Source organism: Platichthys flesus, chromosome 4, assembly GCF_949316205.1.
Source record: "Platichthys flesus chromosome 4, fPlaFle2.1, whole genome shotgun sequence".
In the NCBI taxonomy this organism is placed as follows: Eukaryota; Metazoa; Chordata; class Actinopteri; order Pleuronectiformes; family Pleuronectidae; genus Platichthys; species Platichthys flesus.
In genome coordinates, this window is record NC_084948.1 from 25,594,843 (window position 1) to 25,621,564 (window position 26,722).

General features: G+C 45.8%; 3 protein-coding genes across 3 annotated transcripts; 2 read left to right on the forward strand and 1 right to left on the reverse strand.

Moving 5' to 3' along the window:
* The first annotated feature begins 860 nt into the window (after positions 1–860).
* st14a (ST14 transmembrane serine protease matriptase a) lies at positions 861–13,309 on the forward strand. Its single transcript, XM_062386569.1, has 19 exons — positions 861–1,185; positions 4,136–4,295; positions 4,684–4,814; positions 4,925–4,995; positions 5,723–5,889; positions 5,985–6,020; positions 6,120–6,354; positions 7,093–7,235; positions 7,327–7,430; positions 7,531–7,643; positions 7,741–7,877; positions 7,974–8,078; positions 8,158–8,265; positions 8,353–8,469; positions 9,160–9,282; positions 9,452–9,635; positions 11,070–11,341; positions 11,956–12,092; positions 12,362–13,309. The coding sequence occupies exons 1-19, from the start codon at positions 1,144–1,146 to the stop codon at positions 12,518–12,520; spliced, it is 2,544 nt and encodes an 847-aa protein (XP_062242553.1). The 5' UTR covers positions 861–1,143; the 3' UTR covers positions 12,521–13,309.
* A 505-nt stretch (positions 13,310–13,814) lies between these two features.
* dhx34 (DEAH (Asp-Glu-Ala-His) box polypeptide 34) lies at positions 13,815–20,542 on the forward strand. Its single transcript, XM_062386660.1, has 15 exons — positions 13,815–14,709; positions 15,188–15,499; positions 15,708–15,962; positions 16,057–16,159; positions 16,247–16,464; positions 16,547–16,721; positions 17,027–17,220; positions 17,331–17,696; positions 18,062–18,235; positions 18,367–18,469; positions 18,756–18,862; positions 19,081–19,347; positions 19,471–19,650; positions 20,020–20,167; positions 20,252–20,542. Exons 1-15 carry the CDS (start codon positions 14,026–14,028, stop codon positions 20,392–20,394), a joined length of 3,429 nt encoding a protein of 1,142 aa, XP_062242644.1. The 5' UTR covers positions 13,815–14,025; the 3' UTR covers positions 20,395–20,542.
* Positions 20,543–23,641: 3,099 nt separating this feature from the next.
* On the reverse strand, positions 23,642–26,380 carry spred3 (sprouty related EVH1 domain containing 3). Its single transcript, XM_062385311.1, has 5 exons — positions 26,086–26,380; positions 25,785–25,953; positions 25,627–25,688; positions 25,357–25,515; positions 23,642–24,697 (listed from the first exon to the last, which is right to left on the reverse strand). The coding sequence occupies exons 1-5, from the start codon at positions 26,311–26,313 to the stop codon at positions 23,711–23,713; spliced, it is 1,605 nt and encodes a 534-aa protein (XP_062241295.1). The 5' UTR covers positions 26,314–26,380; the 3' UTR covers positions 23,642–23,710.
* Between the last annotated feature and the right edge of the window lie 342 nt (positions 26,381–26,722).

Consider the following 26,722-nt stretch of genomic DNA (forward strand, 5'->3'; position numbering starts at 1 on the left):
AAAATAAATATTTTATCAAATATTATAGATATGTAGGCTATTGGGGTACAAAAATAATATTTGGTGAAATAATTTATATTTAAATATGTTTTACAGAAATCAAAGATTACAAATATATTAACTAATTTTTTATCACATTAATGGTCAGAAGAAAGATAAACAGTAATCTTTAACATAAGTTAAAAGTGCTTCAACAAAAGATGTGAGATTGTTTATTAAAATTAGTTTTTAAAATTAAACATTGTGGTTAAATGCTAATGAATTATTGTTTTATATTTAATATTAATCTTACATACAAGAGTTCTGTGGATTCATCTAAATTATTTAGTCTGGGAAAATGTCCTCAAGGAGGTCAAAGTGAAACTGTGAAACATCTCATCATCATCATCATCATCATCGTCATCGTGAGTGTAAAAAACATGGGGGCGAGTGACTCACCACTGTTTCAAAATAAAGTCCTGACCAGAAACCGTCACATGACTGATACCAAAAATAGACTTGAAATGAATTAAACCTTTATTATATAAACACTGAACCGCATCAAATCTGTTCTTGTGTTTTTAATTTAGTTCAAACACTTCGAAACTGGTTCCAAACTCAAACTGACTCAACACACGACAAACAAACTATAACTTTGAAAAACTTTAAAAAATCTGTCAATGTTGAATTATATTGATTTCTGGAGATTTTCTGAGTCGTTGGTGATTTAAAGAACATTTCAAACAGGGTAGTATATATATTTATGTTTTTATACATGTATATATATAGACTAGAGTTCTCACCTGGGCCAGGTAAACAGGAAGTGGCTCCAGGTGGAGACACGCCCTCAGAAACCTGAAGCTCCCGGAAAACCATTTCTGTTGCTGGTTTCTTTCCCCCTCGAGGGAACCACCGTCACACACCAGTAGACCCATCGACTGAAGAGGATCCTTCTCGCTCGTGGTTTTCTGTTCTCAGGTTCTTTCACCTCGGTCGCTTCCCGTGCGGGTGTTCGCTCGAGTCTTGGTTCGCTCGCAGGTTTCGAATCCGGCCGCAGCTTTCGCTCGGAGAGACGAACAGGCTGAGCCGAGAAACCAGCAGAGGTCAAAGAAACCAGGGCTTCTACTTTGTGTTTCACCAGTTCACTACTGGTGCGGGGCCCTGATGGACTACATGGACAGTGGACCGAGGTACACCCCCAACAAGGTGAGACACCTGCTCTATACACATTATCATATAACCTGATGAAACTATACATACATAACCTGCTGAAACTGCATATATATTTATATTAATATCCTCCTGAATCTCTCTGTATATATACCCTGATAAAACTATCCTGCTGAAACTATATATATCTCATACAACCTGATGAAACTGTACATACATAACCTGCTAAAACTATATATATCTCATATATCCTGCTGAACTATACATATACCTCATATATTCTCCTGAAACTACACATATATCATATAACCTGATGAAACACACACTCATATCATATATCCTGCTGAACTAAACATATATTCTCCTGAAACTATACAGAGATAACCGGCTGAAACTGTATTTATCCTGCTGAAACTACACATGTATACCCTGCTGTAACTATCCTGAAACCTCACACATACATCCTGCTTAACTTGTTTTAGAGTTACAGATATGATTGTAGGAGTTTGGGAGTCACCGGGAATAAACCTGCGTTCGGTGCAGATTTGTGGAGAATCAGACAAGAAGCTTCATTCTAGATAAATGTGCCTCAGAGACAAATGGATGTAGCTTCAGTAAACCAGTCAAACATGAAGCACACACACATTTAGGAAGACGTGACTGTGTGTGTATGCAAACCGGTTAAACACAACAGTCTCACGCACTTGTTGTCGTTTGCCGTGGAAGGTTAAACGGGTTCAGTTGTACGTTTAGTTAAGTTTAGGTTGTTTCATTGTGATCTAGAAACCAGACTTTACATTTCACTGATACATTTGTGCCACGAAAGGAGCAGGAGGAAAAAAAGTCTTCAACCTGCCTCCTTCAAATAACCAGCCTGATGCCCCTCCCTTTTTATTATCTGTCTTTTGCTGATTCACTTTCTGAGTTGATCAAATAATCCAACATGTTGTTGCCAGATTTCACATCTTGATTAATTGAGTTGTAAAAATCTCTTCTCTTGCACAATCCTTCATTCTCTGCTCTGGCTGGTTTAAGTCAATGATGCAATTTACAATAGTCGGTCACAAGTTGTTGTCTGTGTGTCACAATCATTTTTTGACACATGCATTTCCTGTAAAGGTTTAATGAAGGTTTATCGTTCCCAGTCGGGCGTGAAGCCCTGTGAGGCAAATTGTGATTCATGAATATTTACAGTTAGAGTTTTCACACCAGGGTGAGACGGTTTGGACAATACGACTTAAAACTATATCATGATAACCATTTCCTTTTAGTCGTCTGATAATTATCACGATAAATCTCACATTATTATTATATGATAAGTTCAAAGACTGATTTGTCTCCAGAGTGAAAGTTGTGGTTTTAAACTCTTCTGCTTCTTCTTCTTCTTCTTCTTCTTCTTCTTCTTTTTCTTCTTCTTCTTCTTCTTCTTCTTCTTCTTCTTCTTCTTCTTCTTCGTAAAAAACATCCCATCAAATGCCTCAATCAATACCCATAACAGGTTTTTGAAAGATCCTACAAACACACCAGTGCAACAGGCTGCAGAAAACACACACTCTGAATATGTGTATCTGTGGAAGATGCTCTCTGGTGTGCAGCCGGCTCCGAGCTGAATTCCTCCAGGTTCCTCCGCCCTGTTGTGACTTGTTCACTCGAGTCCTTCTGATATGTTGACTAAGAGTCATTCAAGAACACTCCACACGTCAACAGGGACAGATACAGGGTAGTAAAAACAGCTGTGAGACGACTGTGCGAGTCATTGACAGTGAATCTGTTCATTGAATCAATGTCATTTGACAGAAAAGTTGATAATATGATTATGGACATTTATACGTTTGAGTTTATTTCTAAATTCAAGGATCATGATGGGAAACATCTGGCATATTTAGGGGACAGATGTTTGTGGGTTAGATCTAATCAGTTTCGTTATGACGCTGATTGAAACACGCTTCTTTACACGACCACTAATTATTTACACTTCATGAAATCTTCCATGTTTCATGTGGGGATTTATGAAAAGTTTATACAGTTCTGTCTATTCAATAAGCTTTTCACAGTCGAGACAACTTCATGGTGTTCATGAGGAGATGTGTTCAGACACGTTTTCAATGTTTCCTAATGTCGAGTCTAATTCAATTTGTAGCTCCTGACCTTTAACCTCTCAGGCAGTGAATTCAATACGACAAAGAAAAGTTAAAAACTAACCGCTCTGTTTGAAGGCAACACGTTCTGATAACTGGGTCAAAGTTTCACTGCAGATCTTCCTGTAAAGCAAACATGATTTATGACATTTACTGGCACAAAATCAAGCTCTCAGGAAGCATTTCTTTTTCTACAGACTCAACAACACTTTTATCTTTTTTTAATATATCTTTAAATCTATTTTAAAATATCTTTTGTATCTATTTCACTGGCCCATGAAGTGATTCTGTTTTTGAGCAGACTTTACTTTCATGCCCCAGTTCAGCTCAGAAACTTGTTGTGTTCCACCTCAGATGTGTGAGTAGTTTGCACCCAGCAGGTTTGACTGGATTTTACATTGTGAAACCTTTGTACTTCCCCCCACCCCCCCCCCCCCTCCCCTCACCTGCCCGCCTCCTGCGTCTCACCTCCTTGAGGTAACCAGGGAGCCGTGACTCACACCTGACGTCTCCCTCTTGTTCATTAACAGACGCTGAAACTCTCCTTTCGGTCCTTTTTACGACCTGCTCCAGTAAAACGTTGAGAGGTTTTAGTTTGTGTTTAGGAACAAGATGGAAGTTTGTCCCCTGTTTGAGAATCTCTCCGTGCAGTTGTCCACAGGCTGATACATTCCTGAAATACACAAGTAGCTACTTGCTGTCTGCAGCCGTCACTTATCTTCAGTTTATCATCTCTTCCTGTTCAGAGACGCAGCGTTGTTATCTTGTCTTTTTAAGAAATAAATCTTAAGTGTCCGTGTGTGTTTGTGTCTTTGTTTTCATCCTCTGTTTGTCCGTCTGTCCTCCAGGACAAAGACTGGGACACGGCCGTCCAGTTCCTGCCTGCGTCCGATAACAAGAAGCTCGAGAAGAAAAAGGGTCCCGGAAAAGTCGGGGCTGTGATCGGCGTGATCATCTTCGCTGCCGTTATAGCTCTTATGACCGGACTGCTGGTCTGGCATTTCCACTGTAAGTACCCAGACACACACACACACACACACAGACACACACACACACCCCACCCCATTAGCTCAGGAGCTAATATAGTTAGATGGGAAAAGTAAACAGAATATCATATTTTATTGTACATGCTCACAAGTGCAAACTGGTCAACAACCATCTTTGTTATATGTGGGATTTTTCATTATTTGTTAAATCTTAAACGGTGTGTGTGTGTGTGTGTGTGTGTGTGTGTGTGTGTGTGTGTGTGTGTGTGTGTGTGTGTGTGTGTGTGTGTGTGTGTGTGTGTGTGTGTGTGTGTGTGTGTGTGTGTGTGTGTGTGTGTGTGTGTGTGTGTGTGTGTGTGTGTGTGTGTGTGTGTGTGTGTGTGCGTGTGTGCGCGCGTGTGACTCTGCAGTCCGCAAAAATGTGCGTGTCAAGAGGATGTACAGCGGCTCCATGCGGATCACCAACCAGGTGTTTGACGACCAATACGAGAACTCAAACAGCTCCGAGTTCAAGGCGCTGGCGAAGCAGGTGACGACCCAGGTGAGACCCCCCCCCCCCCAAAAAACCCATCCCCACCCCCCGCCCCGTCCTGAAACTTAAAATGTGTCTACGGTAGCTTTGCATTCACGCTCTGCTGTCGTCTCTTCCAGCTTAAATCCATCTACTCCAGGAGTCCGCATCTCACCAAGTACTATGTAGGTTCTAAAGTTCAAGCTTTCAGGTGAGACCCTGAGAAGTAGATCTGTCGCCTGACATGTGTTGTTGTTGTTGTTGACTCTGCTTGTGATGAGTCAATCTCAATCACAGGTGAAGGAGCAAGTGGCTGTTTTATTTTTGTTGTTGTGGATTCATGCAGAACAAAAACATTGAAAAACACATTAAACTTTCAAGCTCAAATGATTGTTGTTGTTTTAGCTCAAATCAAATCAGTCTGTCATAATAAAAAACCCAAAAGATAAGTTTGTATATAAAGCAACAGTAAAGTAAAGATAATCAAACGTGATTAACTTAACTTCCGCTAAGGCCCAACAGTCTCTAGATCTGTATTTGTACCTGGACCTGTAAAACTCATTAATATCAGTTCTGAGTTTAATCCTCAAGATCCATAAATAATATTCCCTGAGAAATGTCAAAAGATTTCCCATATTAATAAATATGTCACATTTATTTCCCAGAGATTTATGAATTATTCACTGGGAAACTGGTGAAATGTTTTTATTTCTTGAAGCCTCATCTTGAATATGTTTAAGTCTCTGTCGTGTGTCACTGAGATAAAAGTTCAACCACTGAAATCACAACTAATGAAATCAATGTAGCTGGATTAAAAGCTACAGTGATTGGTGGTTGAGGATTCTATCACTAACATCACTGACCAATCACCAGATTCCATCATTGAACACAAGACAAAGTGTTGTTAAAGGTTTTATTCCTGGTGTCTTTGCTCCTAGTGAGGGAAGCGTCATCGCCTACTACCTGTCGGAGTTCTCCGTCCCATCGGGCCAGGAGGCCGCGGTGGACAACGCCATGTCCTCCGTGGAGACGCTGGTGATCAAAGAGCAGCGCACCCGGGGCAGACCCGGCAACTCTCTGGTCCTCGACGACGTGGTGTCCTCAGGTAGAGTCCGGCTGCCGTCCTCAGGGGTTCAGCCCGGGTGCTGTGTCCTTCTCCTCATGTGAATTACATGTGTGTTTTCTTTTGTCCTCTCACAGCTCTTGATTCTCGCCTCATTTCCAAGTCATTCAGCAGTAAGTTCACAATCTACTGGTCACGATGGTATTTGTGCTCCGCTGCAGATCTGCGATGGTGTTAACTCCTCCATCCCTCTCCTGTTTCCGTCTCAAAAGGGTCGTACAGTTATTCAGAACACGCAAGGACCAATCACATCGGACAGATCCAGTCCCCGGGCTTCCCCGACAACCCTTATCCCCCCAACACCTTCATCCAGTGGCAGCTCCGAGCGGACCCCGGCCACGTCATCAAGCTGGAGTTTGACACCATGAACCTGGAGGAGGACTGCAACAACGATTTCGTCAAAATCTACGACTCCCTGGTGGCCATCGAGAGCCGCGTCATGGAAGAGTGAGTTCTGTCCGGGCTTTTAAGATTTTAGATCAGACTGACTTTATCCTGTTGGGTAAGCAAGGCCCTCTGCTGGTCAGATGCTGTGCTTCTTTGTGTAGAAACATTCTACTGGACTACAATTGTGGAGGTCGAGCCTCGTGCCAGAATTATAATTCTTGCAAAATAACAGTTTAGTCTGAATCTTGGATCATCTCAGCCAAAGATAGATAAACATGTATTCAGAGGGCAAACTGGACCTCAACAGGAAGATCAAGATGCTTCAGTGACAAATAAGAAGTTTGTTGTAGCTTTTGTTCAATTTAAACCCAAATAACAATGTTTGAATATCAAGATTTAATGAGAATTTTAATTCAGACATTAGGGGAAACGTCAGAAATAGATTTTCTAGTGTTTGACTGTCTGAATGTGAACGTGCAGTTTAACGTTAATATTGTCAAGGATGTTTATTCACTGATATGTAGGTCAGTCAGGAGCGTTGCAGGTTCACACTTGTGTCGAGAGAGACAATAAAGTTTGTTGCCCGGGTCGAACGTAAAAATTAATCTTAAAACATGTTGTCAAAGATGAGATAAAGAAAACTATCGATGAGGGTGAAGGAAGTTTCCACCACGGGAGGGTTTTACCTTCGAGACCCAGAACAGCATCACATGTAGAATCTGTGAGAAAAGACCCTGTCGTGTGTGAGTCAGAGAATTTGGGTTATTGATGTTGTGTGTTTGTTTTTTCATTCCACAGGATGTGTGGTTACTACTCCCCCAGTGAACCTCTCACCTTCCTGTCCTCGGGTAACGTCATGCTGGTGACCATGGCCACAAACGAGCGAGCCGACTACCCGGGGTTCAGAGCTCAAGTCTCACAAATGAAGCGCGGAGCGAAAGGTTTGGAACCCGGTGTTTTGTCTTTGTAACAAGCGACATCATGCGTGTCTGATGTATGTGCAACACTTACACGTGTCCTGTTGTGTAACAGGGACAACGTGTGGCGGCCAGCTGAAAGGGGACAAGGGCAGCTTCTCTTCTCCCAACTTCCCAAACTACTATCCCCCCCGATTGTCATGCCAGTGGTCAATTCAGGTGAGACGGCATCTTTCATGTTTCAGGCAGGTTTGTCTTCTGAACGTCTCCTCAGGAATGTTTCACGCGTCTTGACGTCTGAACTCCATCGATCACTTAGGTCCCTGAGGGAAAGGCTGTGAAGGTGACCTTCAGGAAGTTCCTCTTGTCCGAGCCCGGCCAGGAAAACAACGATGACTGTCGGAAAGACTACGTGGAGGTCAACGGGAAGAGGTGAGTCGGCGCCTTCGTGCGTTTTCCTTTCAGAAACCCTGGTGAGGTTGTACGCAGCAGAGCGGACGTGTCACCTCTTCGCTCGTCTCCTCCTCAGACTCTGCGGAGAACATCCCGACGGGACGTTGACGGAAACCAGCAAATCCAACACGATGACCGTGGTGTTCTTCTCCGACGCCTCCTACGTGGACCGAGGCTTCAACGCAACGTATAAGGTCATCGACTCCAAAGATCGTGAGTGACTCGTTGGTTTCCCGCAGGCAGAGATGATTTCTGAACGTGGTGAGACGTGTGTATCTGACCTTCTCCCCCCCCCCCCCCCCCCCCCAGCTTGTCCGAAGCAGTTCCAGTGCAGAAACGAGCGCTGCATTAAGACGGCGCTCAGGTGCGACGGCTGGAACGACTGCGGGGACATGAGCGATGAGTTTGAATGCGGTGAGAACAATAAACTAATGCAGACGAGCACATCGAGTTAGATATTCAATCATTTTTAACTGTGTGTTTTTTCCTCCAGAGTGCAAAAAAGAGAGTATCAGCTGTAAGAATGGACTTTGCAAGCCACAGTTCTGGAAGTGTGACGGAGTGGACGACTGTGGAGACGGGACCGATGAGCTCAACTGTGGTAAGAGCCGTCCCACCCACGTATTCCACATGAGCATTGTTCCTTTTAAATACGTTTTCTCACGATTTTGATTCTTTGCTTTTCAAGGTGGATGCGGATCTGGACAAGTGGCCTGTAAGAACAACAAGTGCGTCTCAGAGAAGAGTCGCTGCGACGGGAGGGACGACTGCGGGGACGGGTCCGACGAGCTGGACTGTGGCAGGAGTAAGAAACTTTATTCAAGATCCAAAGTTCTTCACAAGAGGATAAAACATCAATACAACCACATGAAAATTCACCCACACAGAACGTTTTCACACAGTTTTTAAAAAGCATCGTCATTTACTGAATATTTGAATATGCCATGTGTTCAGGTGACTATGTGAAATATAACAGTTACAGGAATAATCAAGCAGCTCTGAAGCCCCACTGAAGTTTTTCTTTATCATCTTTGAGAGATTTGTTTCAGTGGAAATATTATTTAATGATTCGGTTTCAATCTAAAAACACTTGTGAACCCTGTTCCCTGTAGCAGCAGGTGGAAAGACCTCTCATGATTTAACAAAGCTCAAAGGATTAGAAGGTTTATTACATTGGTCAAGTGGACACACACTCTGTTATATATAATAATATATTAGTGGATACATAATACAGTAAAACAGGGATCAAAGGTGAGTTTTTTAGCCGATAATACTTTCTCAAAGAACTTAAACAATGTAAAATGATCTCTTCAGGTTAAACACATCTAACACGTCTAAAGTGACCTCATCCACCTGCTCTGTTCTTCTCTTTTAACACATTTACCGTCTTGTTTTGTTCTCCCAGTAAAAGATTTAAAAACTTTGATAAGATCTTGAGAATTGAGTGACCGCAGATTTTAACGTTGGCTTCTTCTTCCGTCCTCTTTCTCTGCAGCCTCCGGCACCCCATGCACTGAACTCACCTATAAATGCAAGAACAATGTGTGCCTCAGCAAAGTGAACCCGGAGTGCGACGGCACAAAAGACTGCGATGACGGCTCTGACGAGGAGAACTGTGGTATGTCCCGATCGGAAACGTGCTCCATGTCGGATTAAAACGCTGCTATCATCTCCGTCGGCTTTGTTTAGCTGGCGTGATGAAACAAATGTGAACCTCTGCCTACTTGTGACTTGAGACAAGCTGCAACAAGCCTGCTCTGTGAGTGATTGACTGTTTCACTCCTCAGACTGCGGGCGGAGCATGTTCAAGACGTCTCGTATCGTGGGCGGCCAGGACGCAGAGGTGGGGGAGTTTCCCTGGCAGATCAGCCTCCATGTGAAGAATTTCGGCCACGTGTGCGGAGCGTCCCTCATCAGTCCACGCTGGCTGGTCACCGCCGCCCACTGTGTGCAGGACGACGCCAGGACGAGGTAGAATCCCACCTTCGGCTTTGTGAACTCACCGGAAAACAACAAAAATCTTTACTTCAGAATAAGAAGTAAAGAAAGGGTGTGAAATCTGGAGGCGCCTCTCGCCCACTGCTCAGCGGTGTGGGGATGATTCCATTTTCATCTGGTGGTAATTGAGCTCTAATCCAGAGGGAATCACGACGGGCACAACATTATAATGAAGTCAAAGTCACATTGTTTGAGAGAATCTTAAAATGCATCAGAGTCGTCTGCAAATTCTGAAAAAGTACATAAATTAATCCAAGAGGCCTTTTTGTGAGATTAGGCAAATCAGGGGTGTAAATAATCAAATAAGGCGTGATGGCTGAACTCCATTGAGCTGCTTCACTCTCAGAGTCCTGCCGACGTGCATATGTCACAAGGTCACATGTTTTACTGGGAGGCTCAGATTCAATGCATCGGGTGTGGACATAAAAAAACCCTGAATTGCTGTGAGGTTCTGGTCGAGCTTGTTTTTCTCTCGCGTTTAGATTCAGACAGAAAAATGCAGAGGACGAGTATCGGGAGGAGATTCAATAGGAATGGAAAACATGTTGCAAGGGAACTCAGAACTCTGTAACATCCAGACTGTCGGTCACGGCCAAAGTATTTAAATGATTTGATTTTTATTGTGCAAAGCAAAACCAGAACTACAAACCTCATTAATACTGGTATTAGATAGAAGATGTGACGTGAAGCTGGATTCACTCTGCTTTCATTTTCATTATTGTTTCTTTCAAACCAGCAACTTTGGCTTTACATGTGTTATCAGGTTATTTTAAATGTCCCCAGAGGTTTGCATATATGCATAGATCTTGTATTTCAGTGAGACTTTCCCCGACAAATACACCAAATAGATGCTGGTGTGTGTCTCCTACTATTACAGGTTATGTTATATTTGTCAAGAACTTGGATTTATAGAATATTGTCATAAAACAAACATGACAAAAAAGTTCCCGTCACATTAGAGACTTAGTTTTGTCTTTGCAGCCGATGTAAAAAGTCCCAAACATTCTTTGGTTCCTTGAATCACTACAAAACAAACCAGGTGGCTGCTGAAGCTGCTCTAAACCATTTGTCAAAGTGAAACCTGAGTCGTCTGTGTTTTTACCAACAACACAAGGCTGCGTGTGCGTGACTAATTTAACACACATGAACTGTTCCAGGCTCCCAAGTTTACCATGTTTGTTTTAGTCCCGTGTCCACGCCCCTTATCACTGTTAACAAAATGTAAAGCTCAGTCACATCTGGATGTTTTAAGTATTATTCATATCGTTATTTATCTGAAATTGTCTGTTGACTGTCTGCCATTCAAACTGTAACCTCAAACGAGGCCACACCTCTTTCACACGCATGTTCTGATGCGATTGCGCCACATGCTGAGCCTCTGATCTCTGTGACTTGACGTGTCCTCAGATACTCTCAGCCCGGCACGTGGGAGGCGTACATCGGCCTCCACACGCAGTCGAAGACCGGAAGTCCCGCGGTGAAGATGAACCTGAAGCAGGTCATCTCGCACCCCAACTACAACGAGTACACCTTCGACAACGACATCGCCCTGATGGAGCTGGCCAGTCCGGTCACCTACTCCGACTACATCAAGCCCATCTGCTTGCCGGCTCCGCAGCACGACTTTAAAGTCGGTACCGAGGTGTGGATCACCGGGTGGGGTGCCACTCGAGAAGGAGGTGAGTCCAGCTCCTCCATCAGAGTTTCTTCTCGTTGCTGGTGTTTTTGATTTAGTAGCAATCATCATGACAGATTTTTTTTTTTTAACAGATGTGCAATTGCACCCCCTGTAGGTCGGATAGATTAATTCATTCTTTAACAGAGAAAAATCTTCAAATTACTTTAATCTTTTTAAAGCTTTGCTCTGTATATCTGTGTGTTGTGAAGTCTAATGTGCCTTTGGTTTAAAAGTGATTATATTATGGTTTGGTGTTGATTTTGAGGTTTTATATAGTGATGCCTTATTTATTCATTTATTATTATTATTCCCTGAGAAATAGGTGAAGCCGTAAAAATAAACACTTTCTTAAAATATTAAAGAAAATGAAAAGACTTACTGGATCTACACCTAATATAAATTAATTATAATTATGTTATTCTTATATATATTAGCCAAATATATACAATAACAAACAGTCGCAGATTAAAAAGTAATATAACCAATGAAATCGATAACTTTATTTGAATTAACTCCAGCCATTATTGAATGTTTAATGACTCTTCGAGGCGCTAATCTGATATCATGACATTTTGATCCTAAGCTTGGTCCTCTGTGTGTGTGTCTGTGACGCAGGAACTGCTGCATCGGTGCTGCAGAAGGCCCAGGTCCGAATGATTAACCACACTGTGTGTGATGAGTTGATGAAAGGGCAGCTCACCTCTCGGATGTTGTGCGCTGGAATCCTGACGGGAGGAGTCGACGCGTGTCAGGTAATAAAAAGACTTTGGACCCACACACTGACCGACTTTCTCTCTTTTGGTTTCTCTTGTTTTCTCTCTTGCTTCTTTGCATCATCTCAAAACAATAATTGACAAAAAATGTCCACTTTGTCTTGACTTTCTGATTGTAAAAATGAAAAGAGGGAAACTAGACAAATAAGAGGAAAATAGAAACGGTGTCCCACACTGCCCCCATGTTGTACCTCTATGTTAACACACGTACTAATATGAGCATCTCTTTGTGTTCTGTGTGTTTTCAGGGGGACTCTGGCGGCCCTCTGTCCTTTCCCTCCGATAGCCGCATGTTCCTGGCCGGAGTGGTCAGCTGGGGTGATGGCTGCGCCCGCAGAAACAAACCTGGCATCTACTCAATGGTCACTAAGTTCCGCGGCTGGATCGAAGAAAAGACAGGAGTCTAAAACCACTGTGAAACGGTCAAGCAGACCAGGGTTATGGACGTGAACATGTGCTGATGAGAAGTGCTTCAGCACAGATTGTTGCTCCCATTAAAACACCAGTCTGACTTTCCAGCTGACGCACAACGCTCAGTCAAGCTGCAGAGAAAAATGCTTGGAAGAGCAACAGCAACACGTACACGAGCATTTAATATTTTTACGTTCAGGGTTGATGAAATGTTTTTAAATGTAAATAAGAAGTCGTTTTTGTTGTGTGTTTTGTTTTATTGTCATTTTAGTTTGTTTTAATGGAGAACAATGTTATTTGTAGATTGCAGGTGTGATTGTTACACATGTACACACAGGAAGGGCACGTCCTCGTAGTCTGTCGTCCTGCGCTCGGTCAGAAGCCATCATATAAATGTCCCGCCACCTTTTTCAAGTTGTCTCTGTGCTCAATTTTATAAATTAAAAACAAAAATGGACAGCAAGCTCCTTCCACCTTACCTCCTATGGCTTGGTATAGTATGCATTTTATTAGTGAGTTTTAGTCCAGCAGAAAACATTAGAGATTTGTGATTGTTTTCTCTTGAAGCCATCTCCTCATCATAGATTTGTATTTTAACATTTTAAACTGCGTGTGTGTCTATCTGAATAAAAACACATTGGGTTTTATTTTTGTTTAAATCTTTCGTGTTTCATCTGCTAATGTGACCTTCCATCCAATCGACACAATATTAGAACAATGTGCCCTTTTTAATCTGTTTAAATGTGTATATCAGATGTTTTTAAATAAAAATATTTCTATTATAACCTCCAGCCTCCTTCACATTTCTATTTTCATGCCAGGGGCGGATTTTAAATGGGAGTCAATACCTGTCTATCTTGTGAATTACTGAGATGTATAATGTTATTGGAATAATAAAAACTTGTGGTGCTTCAGTAAGGGACGTTTTCTTTGGCTAACTCGAAAAGAGCCTGAGTTGTAAATCAAATTCCTCATTTTGTAATTGACACCAAATCTACATTTTATTAAACCCATGAATATTGAACACTGTGTTTGCGTGACACTAAAATAAAACACGTAATTATAAGCCTATATTTTACATTCATATGATAAATGATATTCATTTGTATTTATGTATTAATTTACTCATTTATTCGTTTAAAAGGGAAAGAAAATTCCCACCAGAACCATCATGAGTTCACAAACATTCCGGAAGACTTTAGAGAACGGAGCGGAAACGGTCCCACCGTGTTATTGTTCCCCCGTTCTCCTCCGAAGCTGCTGCTGGATTTATCTTTAGTTTTATTTGTCCTCGTGTGGTTTATTCTAAAGTTGTCTCGACCTGAAACTTTATACAGAACTTATCCGCTGCATGTTTCAGACACACGAGGAGAAAAACGGTTGGAAATGGAGTCTGCAGCTGATTTAATTCAGAAGAAACTCCATCGTGGATCAAGCAAAGTTCCGGAAATGTGAGTTTTATTTACTACACTTTAATCCTGTGTAGTGATTTGGGATTAGAATGGATCGCGACCGGAGGAGAGACCGCCGGAGCTGGGACTGGGACAGCCCGCAGTGCCGAGCCCAGCTGGACGAGGTGTTTTTCCGCAGGCACGACTACATCCAGGCCGGCAGCCAGGAGCACCGGGACTTCTGGAGCTTCTTCGACCGCTTCCAGAGGTTCAAGACGAAGCGGGAGATGGCCGGGGGGCGACAGGAGGACGGTGGGGGCCAGGGGAAGACTGTGAAGGTGGATCTGGGGCTTCCTAAGGAATATGATGCCCGGTACCGGATCAATGTGTCGGTTTGCACCCGGGACGTGGAGGAGCGCCTGGGGAAGTCGGAGCACAGGAGCCGGCAGAGCTCGTCGGGCCCGGGCGAGCAGGAGATCTCCGACCTCCGCCTGGCTCTGCTCCACTTCCTGGACTTCACCCAGAGGCAGAGTTTCGGCAAACTGGCCAAGCTGCGGCGGGAGCAGAAGAACCTGCCCATCTGCCAGTACCGGGACCGGATCGTGGAGCTGGTGCGGAGTCACCCGGTGGTCGTGGTGGCAGGAGACACCGGCTGCGGGAAATCCACCCAGGTGCCCCAGTACCTCCTCTCGGCGGGATTCACCCACATCGCCTGCACTCAGCCCCGACGGATCGCCTGCATCTCCCTGGCGAAGAGAGTCAGCTTCGAGAGTCTCAACCAGTACGGCTCCAAGGTTTGTCACCGAACAGACCATTTAGTGACGACAATAATAATAATTCAATCACATCCAACACATAGGAAAACTAGAATGTCCCTCAGGAGAGCTCACACATCCACCAAGGCCCAGCACTCCCCTTGGATTCAATCAAGCTGCACCACATTTCACCCACTAAGAAATATCAGGATATCTCCTTTAAATGCCATAAAGATATATCATCAACATGTGGAAAAATGCAGTGAATCTGCACCAACTTGTGACCAGATCTTCCCTGAAGAGCATCACATCCTTCCACCAGGTTTCATGGGAATCTGCTCAGTAGCTTTGTGTAATCCTCCTGAAAAAACAACCGACCAATGGACACTAAACACATCACAGAGGGAGACTAGTACCATGTTTAATGCATAATCAAATAGACACCATATGTACAGTAGACAAAGACAATTACAAGTATTATTTGCAGTGATGCTTTAACTGTGAACCTCATTTTTAGGTGGGGTACCAAATCCGCTTTGAGGGCACCCGTACCCCGGCCACCAAACTGCTGTTCCTGACCGAGGGGCTGCTGCTCCGGCAGATCCAGCAGGACCTGACGCTCTCTCAGCACCAGGTGCTGATCGTGGACGAGGTTCACGAGCGACACCTCCACTGCGACTTCCTGCTCGGGGTCCTGCGCACTCTGGTGGCCGAGCGGCCGGACCTGCGTCTCATCCTCATGTCGGCCACCATCAACATCAAACTCTTCTCGGACTATTTCAGTAGCGCTCCGGTGCTGCAGGTGCCAGGCCGGCTGTTCCCCATACAGGTGAGCAGAGGTGGTGAAGGAGAAGATGGAATAAACATCGAGTCTAGTGGTTGATCTGTAATTACACATTTCTGACGACCTATCATACAAATTGAAGCATAGGATTAGGAAATTATGTTCAAAAGTAATATTTTAAGGGTTTTGTGAGTTAATTAAACGTATATTTGGAGTTGCAATCAACATTTCCTTCTCGGTTTCCTCTACACAGGTGATCTACCAGCCCATTCCGTCCGAGGAGCAGCCGACACGCACTGAGAAACTGGATCCCCGGCCGTACCTGCGCATCCTGCAGGGCATCGACCAGCGTTACCCGCCAGAGGAGCGCGGCGACCTGCTCCTCTTCCTCAGCGGTGTGGCGGAGATCTCCACCATCCAGGAGGCCTGTCAGGTTTACGCCACGCACACCAGTCGCTGGATCGTCCTGCCGCTGCACAGCACGCTCTCCCTGGCCCAGCAGGATAAGGCACAGACAGCTCTGTTTGGATTAGAATGGACGTGTAGTGGTTGAGGTCTGTAATTTATCACCTTTAACTCTGCGTTGTTATGTCATCACTCAGGTGTTTGACATTTCTCCTCCTGGGGTGAGGAAGTGCATCATCTCGACCAATATTGCTGAGACATCAGTGACAATCGATGGGGTTCGCTTTGTTGTCGACTCAGGTGTGTAACTCTTTATTCATAGCTGGAAATGAACCTGTCCCAGAATCAGAACAACAAGTCACAGTATTTTGGTTTGTTCTTTTACAGGAAAGGTAAAAGAAATGAGTTTCGATCCGAAGGCCAAGATGCAGCGTCTGCAGGAGTTCTGGATCAGCCGAGCCAGTTCTGAGCAGAGGAAAGGTCGAGCCGGCCGCACGGGTCCAGGAGTGTGTTACCGCCTGTACGCCGAGTCCGACTACGACGCCTTCGCACCTTACCCTGTGCCTGAGATCCACCGGGTGGCGCTGGACTCCCTCATTCTCCAGGTATCCAGCACAGCAATTCAACCCTTCACCCTCCAATGTTCAGCTCCAGCTTTATTCATGTTTGTTACTTTATGTCTTGCAGATGAAGAGCATGTCTCTTGGAGATCCTCTTTCTTTTGTCTTCATTGATCCACCTCCAGCTGCGAGCATCCAGACTGCAGTAACTTATTTGAAAGAGCAGGGGGCGCTAGACGGTTCTGGGGAATTGACCTCTATCGGGAAGTTGCTGGCACAGCTTCCTGTGGATGTGGTGATAGGTAAGATTCCCAACAACCAAAACCTTATTGTAGTTTGTTTCTGTTAATCAGTGGTTAAGTGAAGGTCATTTAGCAGCTTGGTCTCTTTCAGGTTAGTACTGTGCGTACAGTCGCAGCTTCATATTCTACTTGTGTGTGTGTGTGTGTGTGTGTGTGTGTGTGTGTGTGTGTGTGTGTGTGTGTGTGTGTGTGTGTGTGTGTGTGTGTGTGTGTGTGTGTGTGTGTGTGTGTGTGTGTGTGTGTGTGTGTGTGTGTGTGTGTGTGTGTGTGTGTGTGTGTGTGTGTGTGTGTGTGTGTTCCTTCAGGGAAGATGCTGGTCCTGGGCTCTTTGTTTAACCTGGTGGAGCCCGTGTTGACGGTGGCAGCCGCCCTCAGCGTTCAGTCTCCGTTCCTCCGCAGCTCACAGCACAATCCCGACTGCGCCACCGCCCGCCAGCCCCTGCACAGCAACCAGGGAGACCCCTTCACTCTGCTCAGTACCTTCAATGCGTGGGTGGAGGTCAGCAATGGAAAAACATTATGTTACAGTGACTTTTCAATATAAACAGATTGGTAACAGTTCGTATATAAGATCTGATCTTTATTGTAGTTCTTATTTGAAATCGGCAGGTGAAGAAAGAGAGAGGAGGAGGCTCCAGGAAGTGGTGCAGGAGGAGAGGCCTGGAGGAGCAGCGGCTGTATGAGATGGTCAACCTGCGCAGGCAGTTCAAGGAGCTGCTGAGGAGCCACGGCCTCCTGGAGTCGGAGAACAGAGACGCCTCTGCTGGGGACCGCGGGCAGCGCAGGGAGAGGCTGACCGAGCGGAGGAAGCTGCACCAGATGAAGAGAGATCACGAGAAGCAGGAGAACAGCAAACGTAAAGTCTTGAGGCTGGAGGAGGGCCAGGACGGAGAGATGTCCTCAGGATCGGACACAGAGGAAAGAGGCAGAGGCAAGAAGGACAAGGAGGGACCAGGACAGAACGTGGACATTCAGGTGAACTCAGAATATAAAGGGAAACCCTCACGTGCAACATGTGATACTCACAGATGAATACTTTTATATAAACTCTATGTTGCAAAACTATATAATGTTTAACTTCAGAAACTGCTGAATAATAATGCTTGCACACATTCTTAGAATTTTAAAACAAAATTACTTCTCCCTGCAAATATTAAAGGTTATTTAGAATTTCTTCTCAGAGATAAACATCTTTGTTTGTCCGATTTTACAACTTCACTGCTGCAGTTTGAAGAAAGACCTTGAAGGAAGTCGTGTGGATTCCAGCATCCTTATATCACATTGTAGAACTGGTTGAATGTGTGTTGTCTTCAACTGTGTCTGTTGTTCTCCTGCCACAGGAAGTGAAGTTCAAGTTGCGTCACAACATAACGGAGCTGCAGGACGCCGTCACCGTCAGTGCTGACATGTCCTCCCGGCAGCAGGCGTTACTCAAGCTGCTGCTCTGCCGAGGCCTCTACCCTCAGCTGGCACTGCCCGATGAACACAACTCCACCCGCAAGGACTCGGAGCAGGTCAGACCTCCTGCTGCGCCTCCCTCCTTCCAAGGCTTTAACGACAGAACAAGTGGGAGGACTCATGTTAGTAATGCTGTTGTTTCACTGATTAAAATAACGATTCCACTTCATGTTTTTCCTTTTTGTAGGTGTTTCACACGAAGAACAAGCAGGGAGTGGTGATCCACCCGACCAGCGTGTTTGCCATTGACCCAGAGGTCTTACATGTTCCCGAGGACGACAGCAGAGAAGGTACGACATGTAGAACATTAAATCACAATAAGCTAGAATCACTCTGAGAGAGCTCAAACCTCCACAAGGCCAAACTGTCTCCTCGTGAAAACACACTGAAATTCACTAGATCCAGTTTTTTATATTATTTAATGACTTGCAACCCTCCAACAACTTGTGTGGTAATTTATCCAGTAATTATTGCGTAATCATGTTAACTAACAAACACACCTTCTTGGTGTGATAACCGTCACAATGAGCCGATGTTCAGGATTAAATCCGGCGTCTCTTTGCGTCCCGCCTGCAGGACCGGACCGTGGGGACAGCAGCAGACACCAGCTGCTGGCCTTCGTCACTCTGCTGGAGACCAACCGGCCGTATCTGTCCAACTGCGTGCGGGTTCCTGCTCTGCAAGTCAGTACCTGGGGAACCTCCTGCTCCCACCACCACTCTTATCATTCATTGTTTTGCTTTAATCATCCTGGATCAACCCTGATAACGTCCCTGTATGATCCAAGTTTATAAATATTATCTGTGTAATGTACCACCCCTTTTGTTTATTATGGTCTATCCCATTCCTACCCACATGATGCACGAGTATCAATATTGTGTGTTTGCGTTTTGCTCCCCAGGCTTTGCTGCTGGTTGCAAATGCTGTGGACAGTAACGCTGACTGTACCCGTCTGGTGGTGGACGGCTGGCTGGAGGTGGAGCTGAGGGACGCAGAGGAGGCGCTGAAGGTGCTGTCCACGGCGCTCACTCACAGGGCTGAGTGGGAGCGCCTCCTGCGGGTCAAGCTGGAGCAGAACACGGTAGAGGGAGCACTAGGCCCGGGGGTGTCCCGCAGAGTCCTGGAGAAGCTGAGCGAAGGCCTGGTCCGCTTCCTGCTCTACACTGAGGTACTGAGGCAGCACTGACCAGGAAGTTAACGTCTAATGTACCAGAAACAAATAAGTAGCTCTTACACATCTTGATCCAAATAATAATAACTTCACCTCCATTCCCCCCCCCCCCCCCCCCAGGTCACTTACAGCCTACGGCGACTCGCGGCTTTCCAGATCCAGAACCTGTACGTCGGCCCTCAGCCTGAGTCCGAGTTGTCTCACAACCTAAAACCGCTGTTCCCAGGAGCCGAGGCCAAGCCCCACCCGATTAAAGGAGGCCTGCGTGTCTCCAGCTTCTTCACCTACAACTGTCTGGCTGTAAGTGTGTCTGTGGCAAATTCACAGAAACGTCCAGATCTCTGTGTTAGAAAGACAAAATGTGATGTTTCAGCCGTTTTCTAAATCATTCCATGTCCGGATATGTTTGTTTTGTGGATCTTGGGTTGAACTGTACTTGCTGGTGTAAAGTTAGAACTGTTTACTTTAACATCTGAGCGTAGCCGCTGGAAGGTGAGTGAAAATCCCTGAACTCAGTTTCCTCAATAAAAGGCAGAGGAGGTTATTAGGAAAGTCTGATGGCTGGTTTGAGCTTTGGATGGATTTCATGTCTCATACATTTAGATTCCTCTAAATAAGTCTTTAGATAATAAGTGAAGTTTTATTGAATAAACCGCTGTGTGTGTGCAGGACTCTCGGGATCTCTACAGTGAGTGTTTACGGACTTTCTGGACTTGTCCTAACTGTGACCTCTACATGCCTCTGACTCCACTGGAGCGCATGCAGCACGAGGCCTCCTGCAGGCCGGCAGGAGAACAGCAGCAGCAGCAGGAGGAAGGTCAGGAATTTGTCATTATTTTTAAATCTTTCTTTGATTATTTTATGCACGTGCACAAATTAACTGAGGGATTGTGATTTTCAGAACCAGAAGACAAAAAACCAGGTCCTTCGTCGATGTCCAGTCTTAATCGAGTTTACCACTGTGACGTGTGCGATGAAGACTTGACCCTCACCTCCACCGAGATCCTCAAACACAAGCGCCAGCACATGTACTCCACCAAGTAGCAGACGACTAAAATAAACCACAACAACTCAACACAACTTGTGTCTTTTCTGTTGAGGATGGACTGAATCTCTGGGGTCATCACTTATCATTCATGACATCCTTCTTTCCTTCTTCTGTGAAACTTTAAAATAAAGTGTTATTACTTCCCTCTGAGGGTCACTGGGTATATTTTGTGTAGCGTTGTGCACATCTCTGTTCCAATAGGAGTGTTGGAAAACAACTCTCCCAAATGAATCTTCCAAAATATGCACAGATCCGTTGTTATTCCAAATATTGACTAAACAAAAGAGTGGTTTTCCTGATTCCTCTTTTTGGAATAATCCACTTTCAAGCAGTTGTTGGGAAAAGAGCAGTGAGAGAGAAGAAGACACTGATTTAAAATATAGAGTGAGGGTTTAATAATGATACAAACCCACGATATGTAACACCTCAAAGCAGCACATTGGCACAAAGTCAGAAGTAAGACAGCACGGAAGATAAAAACCTGTCTCAAAAAAATAAAGAATCAGAATAAATATCTCAATAAATAAATAAACAGGTAAATATCTCATTAATTACTTTGAAAACAAATAAATACGTACATTTGAAAAATATGCACATTGGCAGAAATCAATTAACCCCGGAAAAAAAAATTTAAACAAAAAGAAGTACCTAATACAGAGTTACTTAGAAATCATAAGTTATTGATTACTCAAATCAAAAGGCACATTTATTAAGATGTAAGAATGGGGCCTGCAGTTGTGATCACATGACTGTCAGTACTCCAACACCAGTTCTGGACCAGAAGTAGCAAACTGTGTGCAATGGCTTTACTAGTTCTGTATGTCTGCACCATTTAGTGAACGTGTGTGTGTGTGTGTGCGTGCACATCTATGCATTGCAGATTTGTGGGGATTGTGTGTGTGTGTATGTGTGTGGGAGGGAGGAGGGGGTCCCATATCTGAGAGGTCAAGGGTCGTGTTCATCAGCGGTCGAGTGTCCTAACCCCCCCCCCCCCCGTCTGTTCCCTTCACTCAGTTTAAGTCACTTTGGATAAAAGTTCTTGGCGAAACCTTAAAATGTAAATAATCAGGTGAAGCTTCTGAAAGGTTCATTCTGCCGTAATCTGAGGGTTCATCAGCTGATTCATCCATTTGTAGTGAAACTCATCAACACTGGTTCCCCGACACAGAACACATCAAACTTTACTTTCTAAAGGAGAATACCTCTGGATCTAAAAGAGAAATTTCCCCCATGGGTTCTCGATTGAGGTCCTTCATTACTTCGTGGTACTTTTTGAATCGAGATCACACAAAAACAACCGATGGTGTCCATCTCTTTCTTTAACATTGAGAGATGGGAAGTTTTCCCAGGGAATGAAACCAGGATCTTGGTGAAACTGAATCAGGCACGTTAAGGGAACTGATATCCACGAGCGTGCGGAGACTGGTGCAGCCTGATTGAATGAGAAAGTCTCTGGATTTAAAAGAGAAAATCCCCCAAAGATTCCCTTTAGAAGACGTCATATGATGCTCGATGCATTTAGATCTTGATTCTTCATCTACAAGACCAACATCAACATCCTTAGTTGACCTCTTGTGGAATAAATCTCACTTTGCTTGACTGTTAAACACCGGTGCAAAGTGGAGGCTGCACACGAGGCCCCTGCTCTTTGATTCTGAGGAGTTAACACAACAAACCTGATATTACTGAGGAGAATTATTAAGATTCTGTTGACGAGCAAGTCTACCCTCATCTTCCCGTGGCCAGAAGTAGAAAAATAATCCATCAATCTGCAAAACAGACACAGAAATGCAGCGTACATCCCCAGAAGCCTCGGGTTTAATTTGTCTTTAACATAATCTTTAGTTCCCTCTGAACTTTGGGTTTGTTTCCAACTCGGGGACCGTTTGAAAAAGGGGATTTGGGCAGGACTTCAACTAGCAGCTTTTATTTTTTTAACTTCATATTTAAAGCAACATTAGCAAACACTGTTCCCAAACAAAGAAACCTCCTCCGTCGTCTTTTCCAACTTCCCGATCACAGGGTCGACAGTCTGCAGCGCTCGTGTTTACCACGTGGGAGCTACGTGCTGCTGATCAGAGACCAGCCGGCTCCTGCTTTCTCTTTTCTGCTCGATATCGAAACACAATAAGACGATCACACTTTTCATTTCCAACACTTTTTTCAAACTCTACACTAGTTTTTAGAGCGACTGGTACAAAAATACTCTCAATACGTTGTTCATTGCACTTGTTTTTTTTTTTGGTGGCCTGGACACATCTACAGATTAGTCAGCATGGGGTCCTTTTTAGGGAGTGTGGGGGGGTGGAGAATAAACTCGCTCAGAGGCCTCAGTTGAAAAGCACCTTGACTGATTCAACACGTGCATCAGGTCGAATGGGATGTTTCTCTATGATTAATATTGAAAAAACATGTAGAGATGAAATAACATGTCCAGAGTGAGGGAGTTTAAAGTTCGACGCACAATTTGTGATTTCTTTTCTTTTCAGAAAACAGAACTATTCTTGTGTTTGGTTATAAAATGAATCACATTAGGACTTTTAAGTCTTTGTGGTTGTCATTGCAACTTTCCCCTTAACTGTAATTGTCCCTTTTTGCGTTCGATAAGGTTTTCCTCCAGCGGTGGACTTCACAGACCGACACACAGCAGCAGGGCTCTCAGATGCTGATACTCTTTCCAGAACTCTCTCCTTGACCAGGGTTAGAGAAACATCTGAGGTAAACTTAGAGGTAAAGGGTGATATCTCATCATCAACAGGCCGACATGAAACAAGTAACGCCCCCAAGATCTCGTGTTTGTGAATACGTGATAGTGTGTGCCACTGGGGGTTCTGTCAATATGTTATACATTTAATAAAATATACCAATTAAAATTATTACAATCATATATATAAACATCTTTTGTTTTTGTGTTTTTCTTTCTAAATAAAAAAAAACGGACATTGGAAACAGTGTACACATCATCTTTGCCTCTGCCGCTCTACCTGCGATTAAAGTCTCTGACAGCTGACCGGAGATCAGCCAACCCGCGGCATATCCACCATGAAGGCTCCAGATGACTCCCACAGAGCCTGGTCTGAGTGCAGCGCACCTTCAGCAGGACCAGTGAGGAAGGCCCCAGGTTGAAAGAGAACGAGCGGAATGCAGTGGAAGGCCGTGGGGCGTCGGAGGGTCACGTTGAAGGTCTGAGTCGACTGAGAGCGCTGTTCCACCAGCTGAGCTCCACCCCCGCTGACCCTATCGATGCTCTCTTCTCCCAAACGCCCACACCCCCTTTGGTCCAGGGAACCCCTCCCACCCCAGAGCCCGGCCTCATCGGACCGCCTTGTGCTTCCCCCCGCAGCAGCCGCACCTCTCGCCACACCGCAGGCAGGCGCGCAGAGGCAGGTAGCAGCACATGCAGGGCACGAAGAGCGACAGGGCCAGGAGGGCCAGCCAGCGGGCACAGCAGAGGGGGTGCGGGTGGCCCCCCATCGACTCTTCACACGAGCAAGGCTCCCAGAATTCTCCCTCAGAGTCCGACATGCAGTGGTAGAGCAGACTCTCTGCACACCACACACAGGTCCACTGGCGTAGGCAGTGCATGGCCGGGTCGGGGGCGTCTCTGCAGCGGCCCCGCCCGTTGTCTGAAGCGATGAAAACCGAGCGGCAGTACACGCACCGAGACGAGCACGACGAGGACCCCTGAGGACAGGGGCTGTCGTCATCGGGGGATATGGCCCCCTGGTCCCCGCTGCTTGCCCCTCCTCCTCGCTTACGAGTCCGCGAGCGGGGCGTGGCCAGTGAGGCGTGGATGCAGCACGGAGAGGGCGAGCCTTTGCACGCCTCCTGGGGTGAGCCGGCCCCTGAGGACACGCCGGACACAGCGTTGGGCATGGACATGCAGGTGGGTGAGGACGAGGACAGACGCTGTGACGCTTTACTGTCCAAGCACACGGTCACCTCGCAGGCGGCCGTCCCCACTCCGGCCAGGTCCTTCTCAAAGCGAACCACGCACAGCTCCGACTTGTCCTGCAGGCTCCCCCCACCGCTGACCACCACGCCCCCCGTCAACCCCCCGACCATAGTCCTGGTGGCCCCCGCCCGTCGGTAGTCCTCATAACCTCTAGAACCCCACAGGTCTTTGCATGGGTCCACACTGCGAAGGTCCCCCTCCTCCAGCAGAGAGATGGTGGGTGAGAGGGGGGATGAGGCTGGGGCACCCAAAGGAGGACTCGGTGGAGCAGGAGGTGGCGGTGGGGGTGAAGGGGGATTCAACACAGACGTCATTTGTGAGAGCTGTCCCGGCCTGGAGTGGATCTGTGGACAGGGTGTAGAATTACAGGATGAGTCAGGAACAGTGCGATTACAGCTTTTCACCTGTAGGGTCAGAAACCGGATGAAATTCTCTTCTGTGGGAAGTCAGCAGGTCTTCAGAGCCGAGTTCCAGACGGAGACGGAGAAACCAGGAGCTCAAGCTTCAGTCTTCTGTCGGAAACACTCCGTCTCTAATCCAGAGGATACTTCCTGGAAATGGTGACATCACAATACCCCCACATTTGCATAATGCACGCCCCCCTAATCAAAGCGAGGTAGGGCTACAGCAGAGGTCGACACTTCCTACATGCGCTGGAAGAGGTTGACCAATCACAACAGAGAGAACCAGCTGGCCAATCAGAGCGGCCAAAACCAAGTGTTACCGACAGAGGCTGAAGAGAGGAGCTGCAGCGGTGGATAGCATGAAGAGCATGTGAACCTTTTCAAGTTATAACACTAAACAAAATGATGAATCTGAATAGAAACAGAATACATCTCCGTTAAAATGGGGATGATTTGGTCATGAACCCCATTATAGAAACAAACTGGGCCCCAGACCCCTCTTTAAAGAACTCTCCTGTTGTGGGGTCATCATGGGCGGGACCAGAGTTCAAGGCAGAGGAACTTTGAGCTTCATATTATCACACTGACCGATGCGTTACCTGAGCGGGTGTCTGCGTGGTGCCAGCGTGGCCGGACGCGAAGCTGAACTCCTCCGACAGCACGAAGCAGCTGGAGGACGACTCACTGGTCACGATGGTGCCGGGCTTGGGAAGCATCTCCTTTCTGCTGTTGGAGGACGACTCACTTCCTGTATGGGACTGGCAGAGGCCGCATGTCATCCAGGAAGTCAAAACACACCAATGACCGCACTGAGGCCCACATGGAAGAGTAGATGATGTGTGTCAGACAGGAACTGCTCAGGTACTCACAGCTTGGCCGTCATCCTCGGTGTCGGCCTCTTCTGGCGTGGAGGACGAGGGCGAGTCCGAGCCTGGAGGGTGATACATCAGAAGAGATGATTTAGTTGTTTGTTTTAAAAGCTGATTCAAAGACAAATGGTTCCTGACTGAGGCTCGAGCGTCTGTACCTCTGTCCAGCTTGTCAATGACGGCCTGCAGCCCCTTCTCAAAGGAGATGGCGTCGGCAGGACTCTGGAACGTGAGGCCAAACTTTCGCTCCTCCACTCGCCAGTGATGGAAGATGGGGTTCACCTTGTTGTACACCAGCCCCCTCTGCACTGCACACTCCAACACCGGCTGGACACACAACCCCAGGAGCACGTGCAGTTAGTCAACCCCACCAGGATGTGCACAATCCAACAACACCACATGCATCTACAGCCTCCAGGAGGTACCGGAGACAGCCATAACACACACGCACACACTCACTGCTCGGTCTCGCAGCCGCTCTCCACGTATGATGTGTTCTCTCCTCCCCCGGTCGTCACGGGTCCGCCCCTTACATATGACCACATGACTGAGGCCTCCACCTCCAAGGGGCACCCAACCGCCACTGGAGTCGTCACGTGTCATCACCACTGCACGAACACGCACACTGTCAGGGAAGCCAAGGAGAGGGAGCAGATTAAACACACACACACACATGTAGGTGCACATGCTAGGTATACATGCATGTTTTCAGCTTCCACAGCCAATCAGTGAGGAAAAGGCAGAGTAACTTTCAGAGTGATGAGAGTTTTCATCTTTGTTGAACTGAGATAACACAATGAACACGAGTGTAAAGTGGCAGCTCGGCCTGTTGCAACATGACAGATCAAATGCATCAGACAGTAACAGTAATGGATTAGTATGAAACACATCATGACTGAGAGAAATCTGCTTTGCATTGGCATGCCAACAAATAAGAGAGATAACCCCAACATGTCTGCTTCCATGTGAGAGTTAAAGCTGAGATGATGAGAATAAGGAGAGGAAGAAAGCCAGTGTTGTTGTAAGGGGAGAGAAATGGTCAAATGGGAGGATAGAGGGAGGGAGGGAGGGAGGGAGGGAGGAAGAATGAGTGTTT